We start from the raw sequence: 18532 nt of genomic DNA on the forward strand, positions 1-18532 counted from the left end.
TGGCCTAGCTATGAAATAGGGAGAACCTGAACCCTAGAATCTAGAAAGATGCTCAGGATCCATGGAACTTGGTAGCCAACAGGAGATAGGGGAGGTGGCTGAAGGCGTTAAGGTGGTGGATTTGGGGGTTTCTAGTTGGGGAAACTGAAGGTGCAATTTTGGGGGATGAAAATAATCTAGAGTTGCTATTATATTCATAGCTTTGCTTACTATTTCAGTAGTATACTATATGCTGCATGCTGTGCTGTGCTTAGTTGCTCGGCCATGTCTGACTCTTTGCAACCCCATGGACCACACCTGCCAGGCTTTGTGGAAATGTCAAATGAGTAAGAAAAGCACAAAGAAGAAAGTAAAATTGCCCGAAATGCTAAAACCCAGTGAGAACATTTCCGTGACTCTCCTTCTGGTTCCACAGCTGGCTTTACTCATTGAACAGTTTGCCCAAGACATTTATGTAGGTCAATAAGTGTGTAGACCAACCAGGGGGCACACAGAGCCTGGAACCACAGGAGCCAAAATGGGAGAGGGCTTATGGGCAGGAAATGTGTTTCCCCAGAGATGTCCATAGAATTTGGCAGATAAAAAGCCAGTTGCCTTTATTTTCCTTCTCAGGTCTTCAGGGGCCTGGTAGTAACCAGATGGGTGGGAAGTGGAAGTGGCAGCGGCTTCCTGGGCTGCCCTCTGCCTTTGCACACGTCCACACCCCGCAGACCACGCCCTCATCTCCCATCAGACCTGCCCTCCTCCCTCCCTAGTGAAAGTCGAATACAACAAAGACTGCACAGTTCTCTGGAACTACGAGGAACCCCAGAGACCCTCTCCTAGGCCTCCTCCCACCTTCCACTACCCCTGCTCATTTCGCACTCTCACCCTTTCTCTGCCCCCGCCCACCACCACCCCCCTCCCCCCATAGACTGTAAAGCCCTTTTTGGCTGCACACGTTTTTTCTGTCCTTCAAATCAGTACCTGTCCAGATGACAATTCCCAGCCTCACTTATAAGAGAAATGCAAATGGAAACTATGGTGAGCTCGTGTTTTTCACCTGTCCACCTGGCAAAGATCATTACATTGAATAACACTATGTGGGCAGGGGCTTGGGGAGATGAGCTCCCTTGTGCATTGCTGGTAAGGGTGTAGACAGGGAGGTCTTTGGTAATACTCTCCAAAAGCCAGGGGTCCAGGGACTTCCCTGCTGGTCCAGCGGCTAAGACTCTGTGCTTCCAATTCAGGGGACCGGGTTTCGATCCCTGGTCCAGGAACTAGATCTCACATGCCACAATTAAGAGATCCTATGTGCTACAACTAAGATACAGAGTAGCCAAATAAAATAAATATTTTTTTAAAAAGCCAAAGGTGCATACCTTTGACCTAGCAGTTCCCTCTCAACTGGAAATAGGTCCTACAACTGTACTCAGACATGAGCAATGTGATGAGGATATTCATGGTGGCAAAAGACTGGGAAGCACCTGTATGTCTACGACTATGCAGCTGGTTAGAAGGTTGTGTTACCTTCATGCTGTGGACAGCGCAGGCCATTAAGAGAATGAGGCAGCTCTGCGTGTGCGGGTGTGTGATCAGCCCCACGTGCGCATGATGGTGGTGCACGGGCAGAGGCCATAGCAGGGCCGTGGCAGATGATTGTACCTGGAGGCAGGGGTTCACTGTCGGTGTATACCAGACGTGGCCACAGCAAGACCAGAGCCAGAGGGAGAGAAGGGGTCAGGCAGGGGTCTGCCCAGGGAACAGATGGCCAGGTCTTCAACACAAGTCCCTGTGAAGAAGCTTCTTTCTCTATGATGTATCCATTGTCAGGCAGTGAGCACAGAAACTGCCTGGGCCCAGCAGCATGCTTGCATGCTAAGTCGCTTCCATTGTGTCAGGCTCTTTGCGACCCCATGGATTATAGCCCGCCAGGCTCCTCTGTCCATGGGATTCCCCAGGCAAGAATATTGGAGTGAAAAAAAAAAAAAAAAAGAATATTGGAGTGGGTAGTCATGCCCTCCTCCAGGGAATCTTTCCAACCCAGGGACTGAACCCACATCTCCTGTGGCTCCTGCATTGGAGGCATATTCTTTACCGCTGAGTCACCAGGGAAGCTCCTGGGCCCAGCAGACACAAGGTAAAAGTCACTGCAAGAGGGTACATAGGACACAGGAGATGCGTAACTCCAGACTTGGAAATGAGGACCTAAAAGCAGTTTGATTCTGACTCTTCTGGAAAGCCCAGGTCTCCGTCCCAGAGGCCCCTTCACAGAGTGGGAGCCCCCATAGCTCTGGGGACAGAGTTCCCCTGCTCCCTCCAGAAGGAGGACACTGCAGTCAGGAAGACGTGCCTGGTTGAGTGTCCCGCTCTCCCTCAAGACCACTTCAGCTGAGAACCACACATGGCAGCCTCCCACCACCTGTGGACACAGCAAGCAGCCCCAGCCAATCATAAGCATCTCTTCCCCACCCTGCAGTTGGCGACTCACCGTGGGAGCTCACAGTCAGCCACAGTGGGAAGATTTTCACTATGAATACAAGCAAGTGCTGCAAAGCAGGCTTCATCTTTCTGTTTTCGCTTAGACAGCCAGTTGTTAAACATTTACCCATACAGGATCGCTCCCCACAGAGCACCTGGAGATGAGTGAGGAGCTGAATCCTATTAATTAGCTCTTCCCTGCCCCTGGGAAAAGTGCGGGTAAGAGGCTCATTGCACAAAAATTACTACATTTTAGTGACTAAACACATATTTCCTGAGAGTGTGTCATGTGCCCGACCTTGGTCCTCTCCTGGGTGACCATTCCTGTAAATAAAAAACCCTTTATTCCCATTTTACTGGCGAGAAAGCAGAGGTTATTCAAGGTCAAGAAACGTCCTTAGGAACACAGCTCGGAAGTGGGGGTCAGATTTGAGCCCCTCAACTCAGGCTCCACTCCCTGGCACGCCCTGTGCTTTAGACGAGCATTTGATTTCTCTTCCATAGAAGGCCATCTGGTTTGGGTCCCAAGCTTCAGGCTGATGAAGTGAAACAGTCTCATTTTAAAAGGTGAGACGACCTAGTTCAGAGAGGTTAGAGAGAGTCTGGAACCCTGCTCTCTAAACTTTTGTGCTCTGTCCTTTCACCACTAAAAATTGGCCTCTGGTAGAGATATTTTTTAAAACAACTTTCTTCAGCTCTGGTGTTGTTCAGTTGCTAGGTCCTGTCCGTCTCTTTGCAACCCCATGGACTGCAACACGCCAGGCTCCTCTGTCCTCCACTATTACCTGGAGTTTGCTCAATATCCATTGAGTCAATGATACTATCTAACCATCTCATCCTCTGTCACCCCCTTTTCCTCCTGCCCTCAATCTTTCCCAGCATCAGGGTCTTTCCCGGTAAGTTGGCTCTTCGCATCAAGTAGCCAGAGTTTTGGAGCTTCAGCATCAGTCCTTCCAATGAATATTCAGGATTGATTTCCTTTAGTACTGACTGGTTTGATCTTGCTATCCAAGGGACTCTCAAAAGTCTTCTCCAGCACCACTGTTCGAAAGCATCAATTCTTTGGTGCTCAGCCTTCTTTATGGTCCAACTCTCATATCTGTACTTGACTACTGGAAAAAATATAGCTTTGACTATATGAACCTTTGTTGGCAAAGTGATGTCTCTGCTTTTTAATATGCTGTCTAGGGTTGTCAAAGCCTTTCTTCCAAGAAGCAAGCTTCTTTTTATTTCATGGCTGCAGTCACCGTCCGCAGTGATTTTTTCAACCCAAGAAAATAAAATCTGTCTCTTGGGAGTTCCCTGGTGGTCCAGTGGTTAAGAATCTGTGCTTGCAATGTAGGGGGCACTGGTTTGATCCCTGTTTGGGGAACTAAGTTCATACATGCTACAAGGTGTGGTCAAAAAAAGGAGAAAAAATCTGGTAGGCAAAATGGCCAGATTCTCTGAATTGGGAGGGAAAGAGAATAGGTTGAGGCCATGCAGGAAAGAAGGGGAATTATTGGGGGAAAGGGCAGGAAACGGGTGCTTATGGGGAAACTGAAACCCAGCCAGCCCACTCTTATTTTTGAGTTTACTCTATAGTCATGGAATGTTCTTGGAGCCCCTCTGCTGCCAGTGCACAGAAGGGCTCCAAAAATATTTATTGACTAAGTTGCTGTGACAGGTGCTATAGAGACAAAATTCCCTTCCCTGGCTTAAAACACTAGCCACATGTGGTTCTAAATAACTTTTCCAAGGAAAATTGGGTCTGTCATATTAAGTTGAAAAGTCACTTATCATAGGGCTTTATAGATGTATTAATTGGATTTATTTGTAACAACTCACCTATCAACAAAACTTCAAGAAGGAACACAGCCATCTACACTTGAGCAAAACCAAAAAAGGTGGTTGTATTGGGGGTTTAGTGCTATTCAGAAAATTAAGCAGATGCAGAAACTAGTCATCTATAGAGAAAGGAAATAAAGGATAAGAGTGTAAACCTTTTTTATACTTTGCTCCTGGAACTGTGTCTAATCCATCAAGTTTGGGAACCAGTTCTTCTAATGCATGCTCAGTCGCTCAATCGTGTCTGACTCTTTGCAACCCCATGGAGTATAGCCCACGAGGCTCATTTTCCATGGGACTTTCCAGGCAAGAATACTGGAGTGGGTTGCCATTTCTTCCTCCAGGGGATCTTCCAACCCAACAATCAAACCTGGGTCTCCGGTGTCTCCTGCATTGCACGCATATTCTTTACCACTGAGCCACTGGGGAAGCCAGTTTTTCTACTTCTTTCATTTTATCTTTTTCAGTGACTTTGTTTTTTAATTCAGCTGTTCCAGGTCTTAGTTGCAGTACTCAGGATCTTTGATCTTCCATTGTGGCGTGTAGGATCTTTTTTAGTTTTGTTGTTGTTCAGTCGCTCAGTCATGTCTGACTCTCTGCGACCCTATGAATTGCAGCACGCCAGGCTTCCCTGTCCTTCACTATCCTGGAGTGTGCTCAAACTCATGTCCATTGAGTTAAAGATGCCACTCAACCATCTCATCCTCTGTTACCCACTTCTCCTCCTGCCCTCAATCTTTCCCAGCATCAGGGTCTTTTCCAATGAATCGGCTCTTTGCATAAGGTTGCCAGAGTACTGGAGCTTCAGCTTCAGCATCAGTCCTTCCAATGAATATTCAGGGTTGATTTCCTTTAACATTAACTGGTTTGATCTCCTTGCTGTCCAAGGGACTCTCAAAAGTCTTCTGCAGCGCCACAATTCGAAACCATCTATTCTTCTGCGCTCAGCCTTCTTTATGGTCCGACTCTCACATCCATACATAATTACTGGAAAAACCATAGCTTTGATATATGGACCTTTGTTGGCAAAGTGATGTCTCTGCTTTTTAATACACTGTCTAGGTTTGTCATAGCTTTTCTTCCAAGGAACAAACGTCTTTTGGCTACAGTCACCATCCACAGTGATTTTGGAGCCTAAGAAAATAAAATCTTAAAAAAAAAAAAAAGGAAAAGAAAATCTGTCACTGTTTCCATTTGTTTCCCATCTGTTTGCCATGAAATGATGGGACTGGTTGCCATGATCTTTGTTTTTTGAATGTTGGGTTTTAAGCCAGCTTTTTCACTCTTCTCATTCACCTTCATCAAGAGGCTCTTTAGTTCTTCTTTGCTTTCTGGCATTAGGGTGGTGTCATCTGCATATCTGAGGTTATTGATATTTCTCCCAGCAATCTTGATTCCAGCTTGTGCTCCATCCAGCCCAGCGTTTCTCATGATATATTCCTCATGTAAGTTCAACAAGCAGGGTGACAATATATAGTCTGGACGTACTCCTTTCCTAGTTTGGAACCAGTCCATTGTTCCATGTCTTGTTCTAACTGTTGCTTCTTGCCCTGCATACAGGTTTCTCAGAAGGCTGGTAAGGTGGTCTGGTATTCTCATCTCTTTAAGAATTTTTCCACAGTCTGTTGTCATCCATACAGTCAAAGGCTTTAGCATAGTCATTAAGCAGAAGTAGATGTTTTTATGGCATTCTCTTGCTTTTTCTATGATCCAGCGGATATTGACAATTTGATCTCTGATTCCTCTGCCTTCTCCAAATCCAGCTTGTATTTTTTTTGTTACAGCATGCATACTCTTAGTTGCAGTGTGTGGGATCTAGTTCCCTGACCAGAGATCAAACCCAGGCATCCTGCTTTGGGAGTGTGGTATCTTAGCCACTGGACCACCAGGGAAATCCCTATAATACAATTCTTGATGTTAAAAATCACCTTTAAAAGGGATCGGAGAGTGGATGGCCATCTGCCTTCAGGGTTGGGTCTCTGGCCTGTGTTCCTGGATGGCTGGCCCACCATATGATCTGGGAGGGAGGCTTGGGAAGGTCTTCTCTGTATTAAAAGGAGCCCAATTCTAGTGTCCCAGAATCTTCATTCACCATGAGGGACCAGAGAGGTAGGAAAGACTGGTCACCTAAGCTGATGAGCTTCTGATCCAACACATGAAAACCATGAGACAGGAAAGGTAGAGACAGGGGCCCTTTCTTTCTGTGCCAAGTCTGTCCCTCCCCACAAGGAGAAGAGGCATTTGGTGGAGTGAAGCTGACTTGCCTTCTGGCTTCCGGCTGTAAGGAGCCCCTAACTGGGAACACTGATGTTGCGTCTGTACCATGAGGCTTAGCTTCCTCTCTTGCCTGGACCTGCTTACAGGGTTTTCTGTGAGAACACTTAGATGGGGAGAATGTGGGCGTTGCCAAGAGTCCTGAGTGTCCTGTCTCTAACACAGCAAGTTTGGAACTGGGGGGCCTGGTGGGGAAGGAGCTGTCCCTACCTTCTGGGAGGCAGAGGGTTAATCTCCAGCGCTCATTGGCAGTTCTGCCTCTGGACAGGGCATGCTGGGATTTCCTCCCAGCTGTTTTGCATCATGAAGATTTGTGTGCTGGGGAAATTCCAGGGCACAGCTGCAATTAATCTGCTGCACGGTCTCCAGGCACAACACAGTTCTGCGGGCCCAGCGCCCCACCTTCCTCCAGGAGGAGGGCTCCGGTTCTCCAGTGAGAGACCCTACACAGGGACCCTTCCCCAGGCTGGACCTGAGCGGAAACTGCCCACCTGTGCTGTGGCTTAATTGTTCAGTTGTAACTGACTCTTTGTGACCTCATGGACTATAGCCTGCCAGGCTCCTCTGTCCCTAGGATTTCCTAGGAAAGAATATTGGAGTGGGTTGACATGCCCTCCTCCAGGGAATCTTCCCAACCCAGGGATAGAACTCAGGTCTCCCAAGTTGCAGGTGGATTCTTTACTGTCTGAGCCACCAAGAAAGCCCCTGCCCACCTGGCCAAGGGCTATCCCCATGGAAGGGGCCTGGGGAGGGGCCCGAGATACTGAAAGGATCCCAGAACATTCAGAAAAAGAGCAGGAGCACCCTTTATAAATAATAAGGCCAAAACAACACTGATAGCGGGGCTTCCCAGCTGGCACTAGTGGTAAAGAACCTGCCTGCCAATGACGTAAGAGATGCAGGTTCGATCCCTGGTCAGGAAGGTCCCCTGGAGAAGGGCATGGTAACCCACTCCAGTATTCTTGCCTGGAGAATTCTACAGACAGAGGAACCAGGCAGGCTACAGCCCATGGGGTTGCAAAGAGTCAGATGCAACCAAGCCCACAGGCAGGCAGTGCTGATAGCAACATTTGATAAAGACGTCAGCAAGGGAGGAAGGAAAGAAAACTATTCAGTCTCATTTAAGAATATAGAAGTAAAAATCTGAAAATATTCATGTTTAGCATTCCACAATACATACAAGTACAAACAAACCCCTGTGATCGAATAGGATTTACCTGGAGAATGCAAGGGTGCTTCAGTGTAAGGAAATCTGTTTCTAGGTATAATCTCCAGTCTGAGTCAAGTGAGAGAAACCACCTTTTCGGTAGATCCTAAGAGAAGTCAACATCTGCCCCAGTGAAAGAGATTTGAAAATAGGAATAGAATCATCCTTCCTTAACATAAAGACACATTCTAAACCACAGCCTCACTCTACTTAACTGAACCACAATACCACAATAGCAGATCTTCCTATATATATATATGTATATGTGTGTGTATAACTGAATCACTGTGCTATACACCTGAAACTGATGCAACATTGTAAATCAACTATAAAAAAGTAGAGACAGGAAACTTCCCTGGTGGTTCAGTGGCTAAGACTCCACATTTCTAATGCCGGGGGCACCAGTTCGATACCTAGTTGGCGAACTAAGATCCTACATGCTGCATGGCCCAGCCAAAAGAAAAGAAAATTTTTAAAAAAAACACTTTAACAACTTCAAGTGTGTTCCATGGAACCCTCACACACGGAAAAGAGTTTCCCAGATTCAATAAGATTGGAAAGCTGCCTACCTAGCCTGTCTCAGAGAGTCACCGCACACAGCAGCATGTTAAGTAGCATTTGTAAATTGAGGGTTAGCAGTCCTCACCATTTGGGTCCTCACCATTCTTTCTGTTTTTTTGACACAAAAGAGAGTGCTTATCCCATAAGCGATGACTCTTGCTGTTGCTTGGCCATCGGTGCATTGAGGCCCCACAGGTCCCTTGTGCTCCATCCCAGTGAGCATCCCCTAGTAGGGAGGTGCTGAAGTCCGACCATGATACACTGGTCAGGAGCCAGCTGTGGCCAGTTGGACGGAGCTTAGGCTGGGCTTGGAGAAACCAGCAGTTTTCATTTGTCCACATGCCATCACTATGCAGAGCATCTAGGCTCAGCCACACATCTCTTAATCCCCAAGAACATGTTCTCCACCAATGAGTGATGAGCCCTGTGGGGCTGGCCGCTCGCACATGAGAATTACAGCCAAGAGAGATTTATTTCCACTGAACATCGGGCTGAGCCTGACTTAGGAGTTTAGGAGTGCACAGCACCTCCAAAGGTCTGGGGATGCGGTTGGGAAGGCTTACAAGGGGGTGTTGCTGGCTCCTTCTCTCCCAACCTGTGGTGCTGAGAAGCTCAGCTGTCCCTTTAGAACGCTCCTTTCTTCAGAATTATGATGCAGAGATATTCCATGACACCAAGCTACAGGGGCTCCAGCTCTTACAGGTCTCTCCCCACTCCTTACCCCCACCACTGGTTTCAAAATCTTAAAAAAAAAAAAAAAAAAGCCAAAGAGTAGAAAGAGGGAAACAACAGCCCTCCATTTCCCTACCTTTTGGAATGAACTGTTTCTGAACACAGGCACGCCCATGTGCCATACCCTCAACCTCCTTGATCGGCTGGAGCTGGAAGGGTCCTGCAAAGATGCATACTATTCCCAGAACCCCCTCTCCACAGCTGCCTGACTGATCTGTAAGGAGCCAGACTTCAGCGGTAGACCAGGCTAAAGATCTTTAGCCACCCTCCAAGCTTCCAGGTTTCAGTTATAATTAGTGAGTGAGAGTGGGCCCTGTGTGCGGGAAAGGAATCCCTCAGTGTTGGTGGGAATGTAAGTTGGAGCAGCTACTCTGGAAAAAACTAAAAACAGAGTTACCTTATGATCCAGCAATCCTACTCCTTAGGCATATATCTGGAGAAAACTGTAATTTGAAAAGATACATGCACCCCCACATTCATAGCAGCACTATTTACAGTAGCCAAGACAAGGCAGCAACCTTAACATCCGTTGACAGATAAATGGATAAAGAGGATGTGGTACATATACACTATGGAATATTGTTGTTGTTGTTCAGTTGCTAAGTCATGTCTGACTCTTTTCAGCCCCATGGACTATAGCCAACCAGGCTCCTCTGTTCATGGGATTTTCTAGGCAAGAATACTGGAGTGGGTTGCCATTTCCTTCTCTGGGGGATCTTTCCAACCCAGGGTCAAACCTGCTCTTTACCTGAGCAGATTCTTTACCCGAGCCACCTAAGAAGCCCACGATGAAATATTACTCAGCCATAAAAAATAATAAAACAATGCTATTTGCAGCAATATAGATGGACCTTAGATATTATCATAGTAAGTGAAGTAACTCAGACAAAGACAAATAGTATATGATATCCCTTATATGGAAATCTACAATATGATACAAATGAACTTACTTACAAAACTAAACAGACTCACAGACATAGAAAATAAACTTATGGTCACCAAAAGGGAAAGGGGGTGGGAGAGGGCTAAATTAGGAACTTGGGAGTAGCCGATACAGACTGCCATGTACAAAATAGACAGAGTCCTACTGTCCAGCACAGGGAGTTATATTCGATATCTTATAATAACCTATAATGAAAAAGAATACACACACACACACATACATACATAGTCAGTTTTGCCCCTCCCAGAGATATTTGGTGAAGTTTGGAAATTTGGCAAAGTCTGGAGACATTTTTGGTTATTATAACCAGGCAGAAGAGTGAGTGCTACTGGTATTCAATAGGTAGAAGCCAGGGATGCTGCTAAACATCTTCAAATGCACAGGATAGCCCCCACTACAAAGAATTCTGTAGCCCCAAATGTCAATGGTGCCACAGTTGAGAAACTGCAAGAATCTTACAAGCTTGCTATGTCTACCAGCCCATAAGCTAAGCAGATAGTATTCTTAAAGAGCCCAAACTCCAGCACTGTCCCAAATCAGGATTCAGATCAATTCCTCTGCACCACCCCAACATGCGTGTCTAAGAAAGCAACAAGAGTGAAGAGTGTTCGGTGTTGACCCTCGTGACTGTAGACAGGGAACCAGATGCTGGAAGAGTTGATGGATTTTAGGAACACTGGTGTTTCATGTGACGGGGGGTAAATTTGGAACACTTCACCTGGTATTTGTGGTTGTAGAGAAACAAGTGTGATAATCAGTACTCAACATGCAAGCTCTGGCCACCTCAAGAGTCCCTACAGTAATACATTGCCATGTATGTATTCATTCAGCTTCTGGGTGGCCAGCCCTGTTTGAGACATAAAAGGAGAGAAAAAAAACCCATCAGAGCCAAGAAAAGGCTATGGGGGGCAGTGGAATGTTCCAGAAGATTGTGTTAAGAAAAGCTTTATGAATCATGTTGTGGTGAGGAGTGTGGGATTTGAAGTCAAGAGACCTCAGCTCCAGCTTTTCATAACGTGGGCAAGTCATCTACCCTGAATTTACTTCCATTAGCTCGTCTTGCAGTTTAAGACAGCCACCCCAGCATGTCATAGCAGAGTTGTCATGGAAGTTAAACTGTTTTACATATGTAAGTCTGCTGTGAAAACTGTCAGGGTGGCACAAAAGTTATTCACTGAGGAAATGAGTTTTTACTAATGATACATTTGTCCAGTGCCGTTGACTTGCCAAAGGCATTTAAATCGCAGTTAGTTCATCTAGGAAATGTAGGCTCTGAGAAGGGAAATAAATGAGTGGGGGTGTAAAGGAAGGAAGCAAATAAGATAGGCAGAAGGTAGGGACAAGATGACACTCAGCTGGGGGAGAGGCAGGAGACCAGAGGGCTCAGAGTGGACCTGTCCTTATTCACGAGGTCCCCATTCATTTCCACCTCCCATGGCCGGGCCCACTTGGCCCACCCCAGCTGCTGTCTGTCCACTCCCTGGGCCTTAGCTAATGTGTCCTTGGGTTGTGATTCCTGCCTGTGGACACCTTGTGGCAAGTCCAGCCCCTGCCCTCTCAGTCATATTTTTGTGGTTGATGGAGAGCAAAGGGGTACTACCCAACCTCCTTTCCTGACCTCTGCTCAGAGCTCAAGGCCAAGTCATGATTTTATTCCCCAGTCCCAAAACTGAAGCAAGGGGGTAATTCAAAGACTTCTTTCTGTCTCCCTGGGGAAACATTTCCTGGAGCCATCACTTCCCATGAGGGCTCAAATTTTCAAAGTAACCTCAAGAATTCTGCAAAGAGCCTGCAAGGCTGGTCTGCTGCCCAGAAGCACTGTATCAGTGTTGACACTAAGCCAGCATGTGTGTTTTGCTCCCGGCAAAGATTAATGGTTTGCTTATGAAAATAATAGCTGCCATTTATCAAACGCCATCCATGGGCACAGGATTGTGTTCAAGACTTGACATTGTCCCTAATCCTTCCAACAACCTGTCAAGTTAGTGATAATCACCTTGCTCTATGGATGAAGAAACTGAGGTTCAGAGTTGTTAAGACACTTATCCAGGGTTACACAGCATAATCAGCAGAGTGAGAACCTGAGCCCATGAACACCCGACTCCAGAGCCGCTCACTGCCTCTCTACCCACTCTCTCCCAGGCTCTTGCCCAAGACTACTAGGCTGGTGTTAATCACTTTTCATTTAAAGTGCATGTGTGAGTGTGTGTGTGTGTGTGTGTTAGGGACTGTTTGGTTGGCGTTTTTGCAGTGATGCATGGGAGAGGGCAGGATACTGGGAAATCTTTTCAAGATCAAGAAACACTACAGCGAAGTAAAGATCCACATCCTTAATAAGGACAGATATTCCCTGTGACCCTGGAGGTGTCAGGCAGATCGTTTGTATTCCTTCATTCCCCAGATTGCTCTGGAGAGGCTGTTTCCTGGGGAGTGTTGTGTGTGATGCTGTGAGAGATGGAACTGAACAGGCAGGATCACCGTCTTGGAGCCCTGGGTCCCTTGACGAGTCTTGCTGTCTCACACCTAATGACTCTCAGCAGTAGGGGCTTTGAATATTATACTTTGGTTAGTTGTGCTGTCACGTGTTTACCCCAAAATGATGCAGGGGCTGGTGGCGGTAGCGGTGTCGATATATGCTCTACTCTGCTCCGATCTCTGGACACTGACCCAGTAAGGAGCACGCAGGTCAAATGAAGCTTGGTGTCTGCCCCCCAGCCCCTGGCTCCAGCTCACGTGGAGCTCTTGCGTGGCCCCCTCTCACCAGCCACATTGTTTTCTGTCCCCTGTGTAGTACCTGCAGATGAAATGGCCGCTCCTCGATGTCCCCGCCAGCGCCACAGTCAAGGACGCCCGGTCACCGTCCCCAGCACACTTGGTAAGTCTGTTCTTCTTAAAGCACAGAAGGGACACTCTCACTGACCTTGTCCCATATCACTGCCTCCACCTTCCCGAAGGTCTAGCAGCGTTGCCCCAAGTGTGTGAGCCAGACGGTCAGGAGTGCAGCAGTTAGAGTGTTGCCTTTGCATGTCCCTACCACTCTACCACTACCACCTCGGTACACGCACACACCACCCAGGATGTCATGAGCTCAGAAATGCCAGCCCTGCCCCTGGCTTGTATTGGTCCTCCTCCGCCGGCCCTCCACCTTGGCAGCTCAGTTCTCTCTCTCCCACTAGAGCTCGGTTCACAGCCCTCACTTCCTCTTCGGAGCTGCACAGCAACAGTTGAAGAGGCTGTTCTGTACAGGATGTTATAGGAAAGAATCAATTAAAATATATGCAAACAAAAATCCCTAGAGGCAACCAACGTCTTTCTACCAATGTCCGAGGCGACACGGTCACAAAGGAGGGTCTGGAGGGTCCTGGGAGAAGGTGCAGTGGGATCTGTCTCCTCATCTCAGGGCTTGCAACAGACTGAAATTGATGGGCTAGGAGATGCTCCCAGCTAGGACCCTGTATCCCTCTTTCCCAGGCTTTCTTAGGAGCTTGGGGCAACCCACATGCCCCACAAGCTGACTAGTGTTGTTCTAGTGCAGTGAGTCTCAGAAACACAGAGCACACAGGTAGAAGGGAGACCTTGGAATATATGATGCTTCTAAAACTTAATTCTGTAAAATTTCAATGGTTTTCCTCACTCACACTCCTCCTTCCACCACGCTGGGTTGTTTGCAAGCAAATCCCAGATGTAGAATTTCATCTCATTCATATTTCATCTCCTCTTATTTTAAGATCTCCTGACAGTCTTTTTTCATTAAAAGCTTAGAATCTAGTGCAGGAGATGCAAGAGATGTGGGTTCGATCCCTGGGTCAGGAAGATCCCCTGGAGGAAGAAATGGCAACCCACTCCAGTATTCTTGCCTGGGAAATCCCATGGTCAGAGGAACCTGGCAGGCTACAGTCCATGGGGTTTCAAAGAATCAGACATGACTGAGCAACTGAGCACACAGCATACCTATCAAGTATACATCAATAAAAAATAATAATTTTTTTAAAAAGCTTAAAGAATTTAGAATTTAGTTGAGGAGAAGGAAGGTATCTCTAGAGAGATAAGTCACGGCACGGTGAGCTTGTATGATTTCCAGTAATCATGAGACCAACTTCCAGGGTCTGAGTCCTGGGTAGTTTACAGACCAATGTCCTGTGTAGTTCTCAGGTGACTGTCACAGCCATCCAGAACAGGCTGCCCTGAGAGGTTCCATGGCCCGTCACCAAGACCTGAGCAGCCTAAAGAACATGCCCCATGGGGAGGGGGGATAGGCCTGGAAGTTGCCTGTGACCCTCTAGATTCCAAGACAACTGTTGATGGCCAAGTGCGAGGTGCAGGTGCCCACTAGTGGCCAGTCGAGGACAGGGCATCCCGACAACCCCCATCACCACCACAAAACTGGCTTGTCCCCTCCCAGCACAGCCATCTGTCTTTATTTCTTTTTTTAAAAATTTTTTTAAAAAATTTATTTATTTGTCGATGCTGTGTCTTCATTGCTGCACAGACTTTTCTCTAGTTGCAACGAGCAGGGGCTACTCTTAAGCTGTGGTGTTCAGGCTTCTCATGGCAGTGACTTCTCCTGTTGCAGAACACAGGCTCTCAGAGCATTCGGGCTTCAGTAGTTGCAGCTTCTGAGCTCTAGGGTGCAGGCTCAGGAGTTGTGGCACAGAAACTTAGTTGTTCCGAGGCACGTGGAATCTTCCCAGACCTGGGATTGAACTCAAGTCTCCTGCACTGGCTGGTGGATTCTTTAGACTGAGCCACCAGGGAAGCCCTCTTTCAGTGTTTCAAATCCTTGCTGATGCCCCCCATCCATCCTGTGGCACATCCCCATCCAGCATCCTTCACATCCTATCTGCATATCTTCAAAAATCTCCATCTGCATTCAGAGGAGGTGAATTATTTTTAAAACAAGCACATGGACTCTTTGAGTTTGCCATCCCACCTGCTGCACAGAGTGATCCAGCTCTGAAAAATAAAACAAAAAGCCTGCCACCAGCCCTCCTCTTCCTCCTATATTTCCCTTCTAATATTCACCACCCAACTTCACACAAGAGCTAGACCTTCCACCTCCATTCCTGATCTGTTTACCATCTAATACCTAACAGCGCTCATTTGCCCACCTTTTCTCAATCCTCTGCTTCCTATAATTCTTTTGTTGGCCCCAGCTGCTGCTGCTGCTGCCGCTAAATCACTTCAGTCATGTCTGACTCTGTGCGACCCCATAGATGGCAGCCCACCAGCCTCCCCCATCCCTGGGATTCTCCAGGCAAAAACACTGGAGTGGGTTGCCATTTCCTTCTCTAATGCATGAAAGTGAAGTCACTCAGTCGTGTCTGACTCTTAGCGACCCCATGGACTGCAGCCTACCAGGCTCCTCCATCCATGGGATTTTCCAGGCAAGAGTACTGGAGTGGGGTGCCATTTCCTTCTCCTGTTGGCCCCAGGAGACTGTATTAATTGTTGTTCAGTCACTACATCCTGTCCAACTCTTTGCGACCCCATGAACTTCAGTGCACCAGGCTTCTTTGTCCATCACTATCTCCCTGAGTTTGCTCAAATTCATGTCCATTGAAATCAGTGATGCCATCCAACCATCTCATTCACTGTTACTCCCTTCTCCTCTTGCCTTCAGTCTTTTCCAATATCGGGGTCTTTTCCAATGAGTCGGCTCTTTGCATCAGGTTGCCAAAGTATAGAAGCTTCAGCTTCAGCATCAGTCTTTCCAATGTATGAATATTCAGAATGGTTTCCTTTAGGTTTGACTGGTTTGATCTCCTTGCAGTCCAGAGGACTCTGAAGAGTCTTCTCCAGCACCACAGTTTGAAAATGTCAATTCTTCGGCACTCAGTCTTCTTTATGGTCCAACTCTCTCATCCATTCACGGGTATTGGAAAGACTATAGCTGTATTAATATACATTACCACATTTTTTTGCCCTCTCTATGATTCCATTTTTTTAAACCCTTTTCCTCAAATAAATCAACTACTCATCCTCACTTATTATCTCCGTTTAAGTGACATAAAAATACATGAAATTCGTAAACTCTCCACAAGGTTCTCTACTCACAGCATTCACTGCCAGACAAACCTGCAGTCACTGAGAGACATCTTAGCACAGCTGGTGGAGCAGGGGCTCATGTTATGTCTGAGAGTGGAAAACCATGAATAGTGGATACATTACATTGTAGATAGAAAAATAGATACTTTTCTAGGAAGTTGTATATTATCACACTCTGTACTCTCATACAGAAAAGCAGAAAAACAGGCCTCAAAAGCTTAAAGAAAACTTCACAGGAGAAAACCTTACTTAATATTCCAGAAAATGGAAGGAGACCACCGTTTTCCATTTTCAAGTCAGAGCTTCTCATTCTGTTATCTGAGATACACGTGTGTGTGAATAGGAGCCAAACCTGAAATGCCCAGGGAGGACGATGTGTGTTGGAGATTGTGTAATAAAGTGGGTTTGAATCCCAGCACTGCCACTTCCTACTTGTGAAGCTTCAGGAAATTACCTCATCTCTCTTTGCTTTGGTTTCCTCGTCTATAAAATAGGTATTAGAAGAAGATTTGACCTCAGAGTTGTGTGAAAATGAGCCCATGCATTGTAATGAGTTTAGAATTTTGCCTTGCACAAAATAAGCCCCAATAACTGCTAGCTTGCTACTATACCACCACCACCGCCTCTCAGTTCAGTTCAGTCACGACTGAGTGGACTTTGCGACCCCATGGACGGCAGCATGCCAGGCTTCCCTGTCCATCACCAACTCCCGGAGCTTGCTCAAACTCATATCCATTGAGTCGGTGATGCCATCCAACCATATCGTCCTCTGTCATCCCCTTCTCTTCCTGCCTTCCACCTTTCCCAACATCAGGGTCTTTTCCAATGAGTCAGTTCTTCACATCAGGTAGCCAAAGTATTGGAGTTTCAGCTTCAGCATCAGTCCTTTCCATGAATATTCAGGACAGATTTCCTTTAGTATGGACTGGTTGGATCTCCTTGCTCTCCAAGGGATTCTCAAGAGTCTTCTCCAATACCACAGTTCAAAAGCATCAATTCTTCAGTGCTCAGCTTTCTTTTTGGTCCAACTCTCACATCCATACATGACTACTTGAAAAACCACAGCTTTGTCTAGACAGACCTTTGTTGGCAAAGTAATGTCTCTGCTTTTTAATGTGTTGTCTAGGTTGGTCATAGCTTTTCTTCCAAGGAGCAAGCATCTTTTAATTTCATGGATGCAGTCACCATCTGTGGTGATGTTAGAGCCCAAGTAAATAAAGTCTGTCACTGTTTCCATTGTTTCCCCATCTATTTGCCATGAAGTGATGGGAGCAGATGTCACGATCTTCGTTTTTTTTAATATTGGGTTTTAAGCCAGCTTTTTCAGTCTCCTCTTTCACTTTCATCAAGAGGCTCTTCTGTTCCTCTTCACTTTCTGCCATAAGGGTGGTGTCATCTACGTATCTGAGGTTACTGATATTTCTCCCATCAATCTTGATTCCAGCTTGTGCTTCATCCAACCCGGCATTTCGCATAATGTATTCTGCATATAAGTTAAATAAGCAAGGTGACAGCCTACAGCCTTGACATACTCCTTTCCCAATTTGGAACCAGTCTGTTGTTCCATGTCCAGTTCTAACTGTTGCTTCTTGACCTGCAATACAGATTTCTAAGGAGGCAGGTAAGGTGGTCTGGTATTCCCATCTCTTGAAGAATCTTCCACAGTTTGTTGTGATCTAAGCAGTCAAAGACTTTGGCATAGTCAATAAAGCAGAAGCAGATGTTTTTCTGGAATTCTCTGGCTTTTTCTATGATCCAACCGATGTTGGCAATTTGATCTCTCGTTCCTCTGCCTTTTCTAAATCCAGCTTGAACATCTGGAAGTTCACGGTTCATGTACTGTTGAAGCCTGGCTTGGAGAATTTTGAGGATTACTTTGCTAGTATGTGAGAGCAGTGCAATTATGCGGTAGTTTGAACATTCTTTGGCATTGCCCTTCTTTGGGATTGCCCACCACCTCTAGCACTGCTATTAATAAGAGAAGGAAAGAACAATTAAAATACTGTTATGGGAAGCTGCTATATAGAGCACAGGGAGCTCATTGCAGTGCTCTCTGATGACCTAGAGTTGTGGAATGGGAGGAGTGTTTGGGGAGAGGGGTTATATGTATACATATAGCTGATTCACTTTGTTGCACAGCAGAAACGAACACATTATAAGTAATTATACCTTAATTTAAAAAAAAAAAATAGGGACTTCCCCTGTGGTTCAATGGCTAAGACTCCATGTTCACAATGCAGGGGGCCCAGGTTCCATCCCTGGTCAGGGAACTGGATCCCATATGCCGCAACAAAGCAGCTGAGACCTTACACAGCCAAATAAATTTAAAAATATATTTTTAAAAAATAATAAAATCTGAAAGAAATTAAATAAATTATTGTTGGGATTTCTCTGGTAGTCCAGTGGTTTAGAATCTACCTTCCAATGCAAAGGACACAGGTTCGATTCCTGGTCAGGGAACTAAGATCCCGTGTGCTACAGGA

The 18532-nt window shown here is 46.3% G+C and overlaps 1 protein-coding gene across 2 annotated transcripts in view; it reads left to right on the plus strand.

Annotated features, from left to right (window-relative positions):
* TCF7L1 (transcription factor 7 like 1) overlaps window positions 1-18532 on the plus strand; it is a 202819-nt gene that overhangs the window by 161996 nt on the left and 22291 nt on the right. For both annotated transcript variants that reach the window (XM_086326520.1, XM_086326521.1), the window contains exon 4: window positions 12796-12879. In XM_086326520.1, the coding sequence (XP_086182646.1) occupies window positions 12796-12879 (84 nt within the window). The remainder of the gene's footprint in view (window positions 1-12795; window positions 12880-18532) is intronic.

Source organism: Bos grunniens, chromosome 11 (genome assembly GCF_055505025.1).
Source record: "Bos grunniens cultivar Pamir isolate PY7600 chromosome 11, Bosgru_T2T1.0, whole genome shotgun sequence".
NCBI classification, from domain to species: domain Eukaryota; kingdom Metazoa; phylum Chordata; class Mammalia; order Artiodactyla; family Bovidae; genus Bos; species Bos grunniens.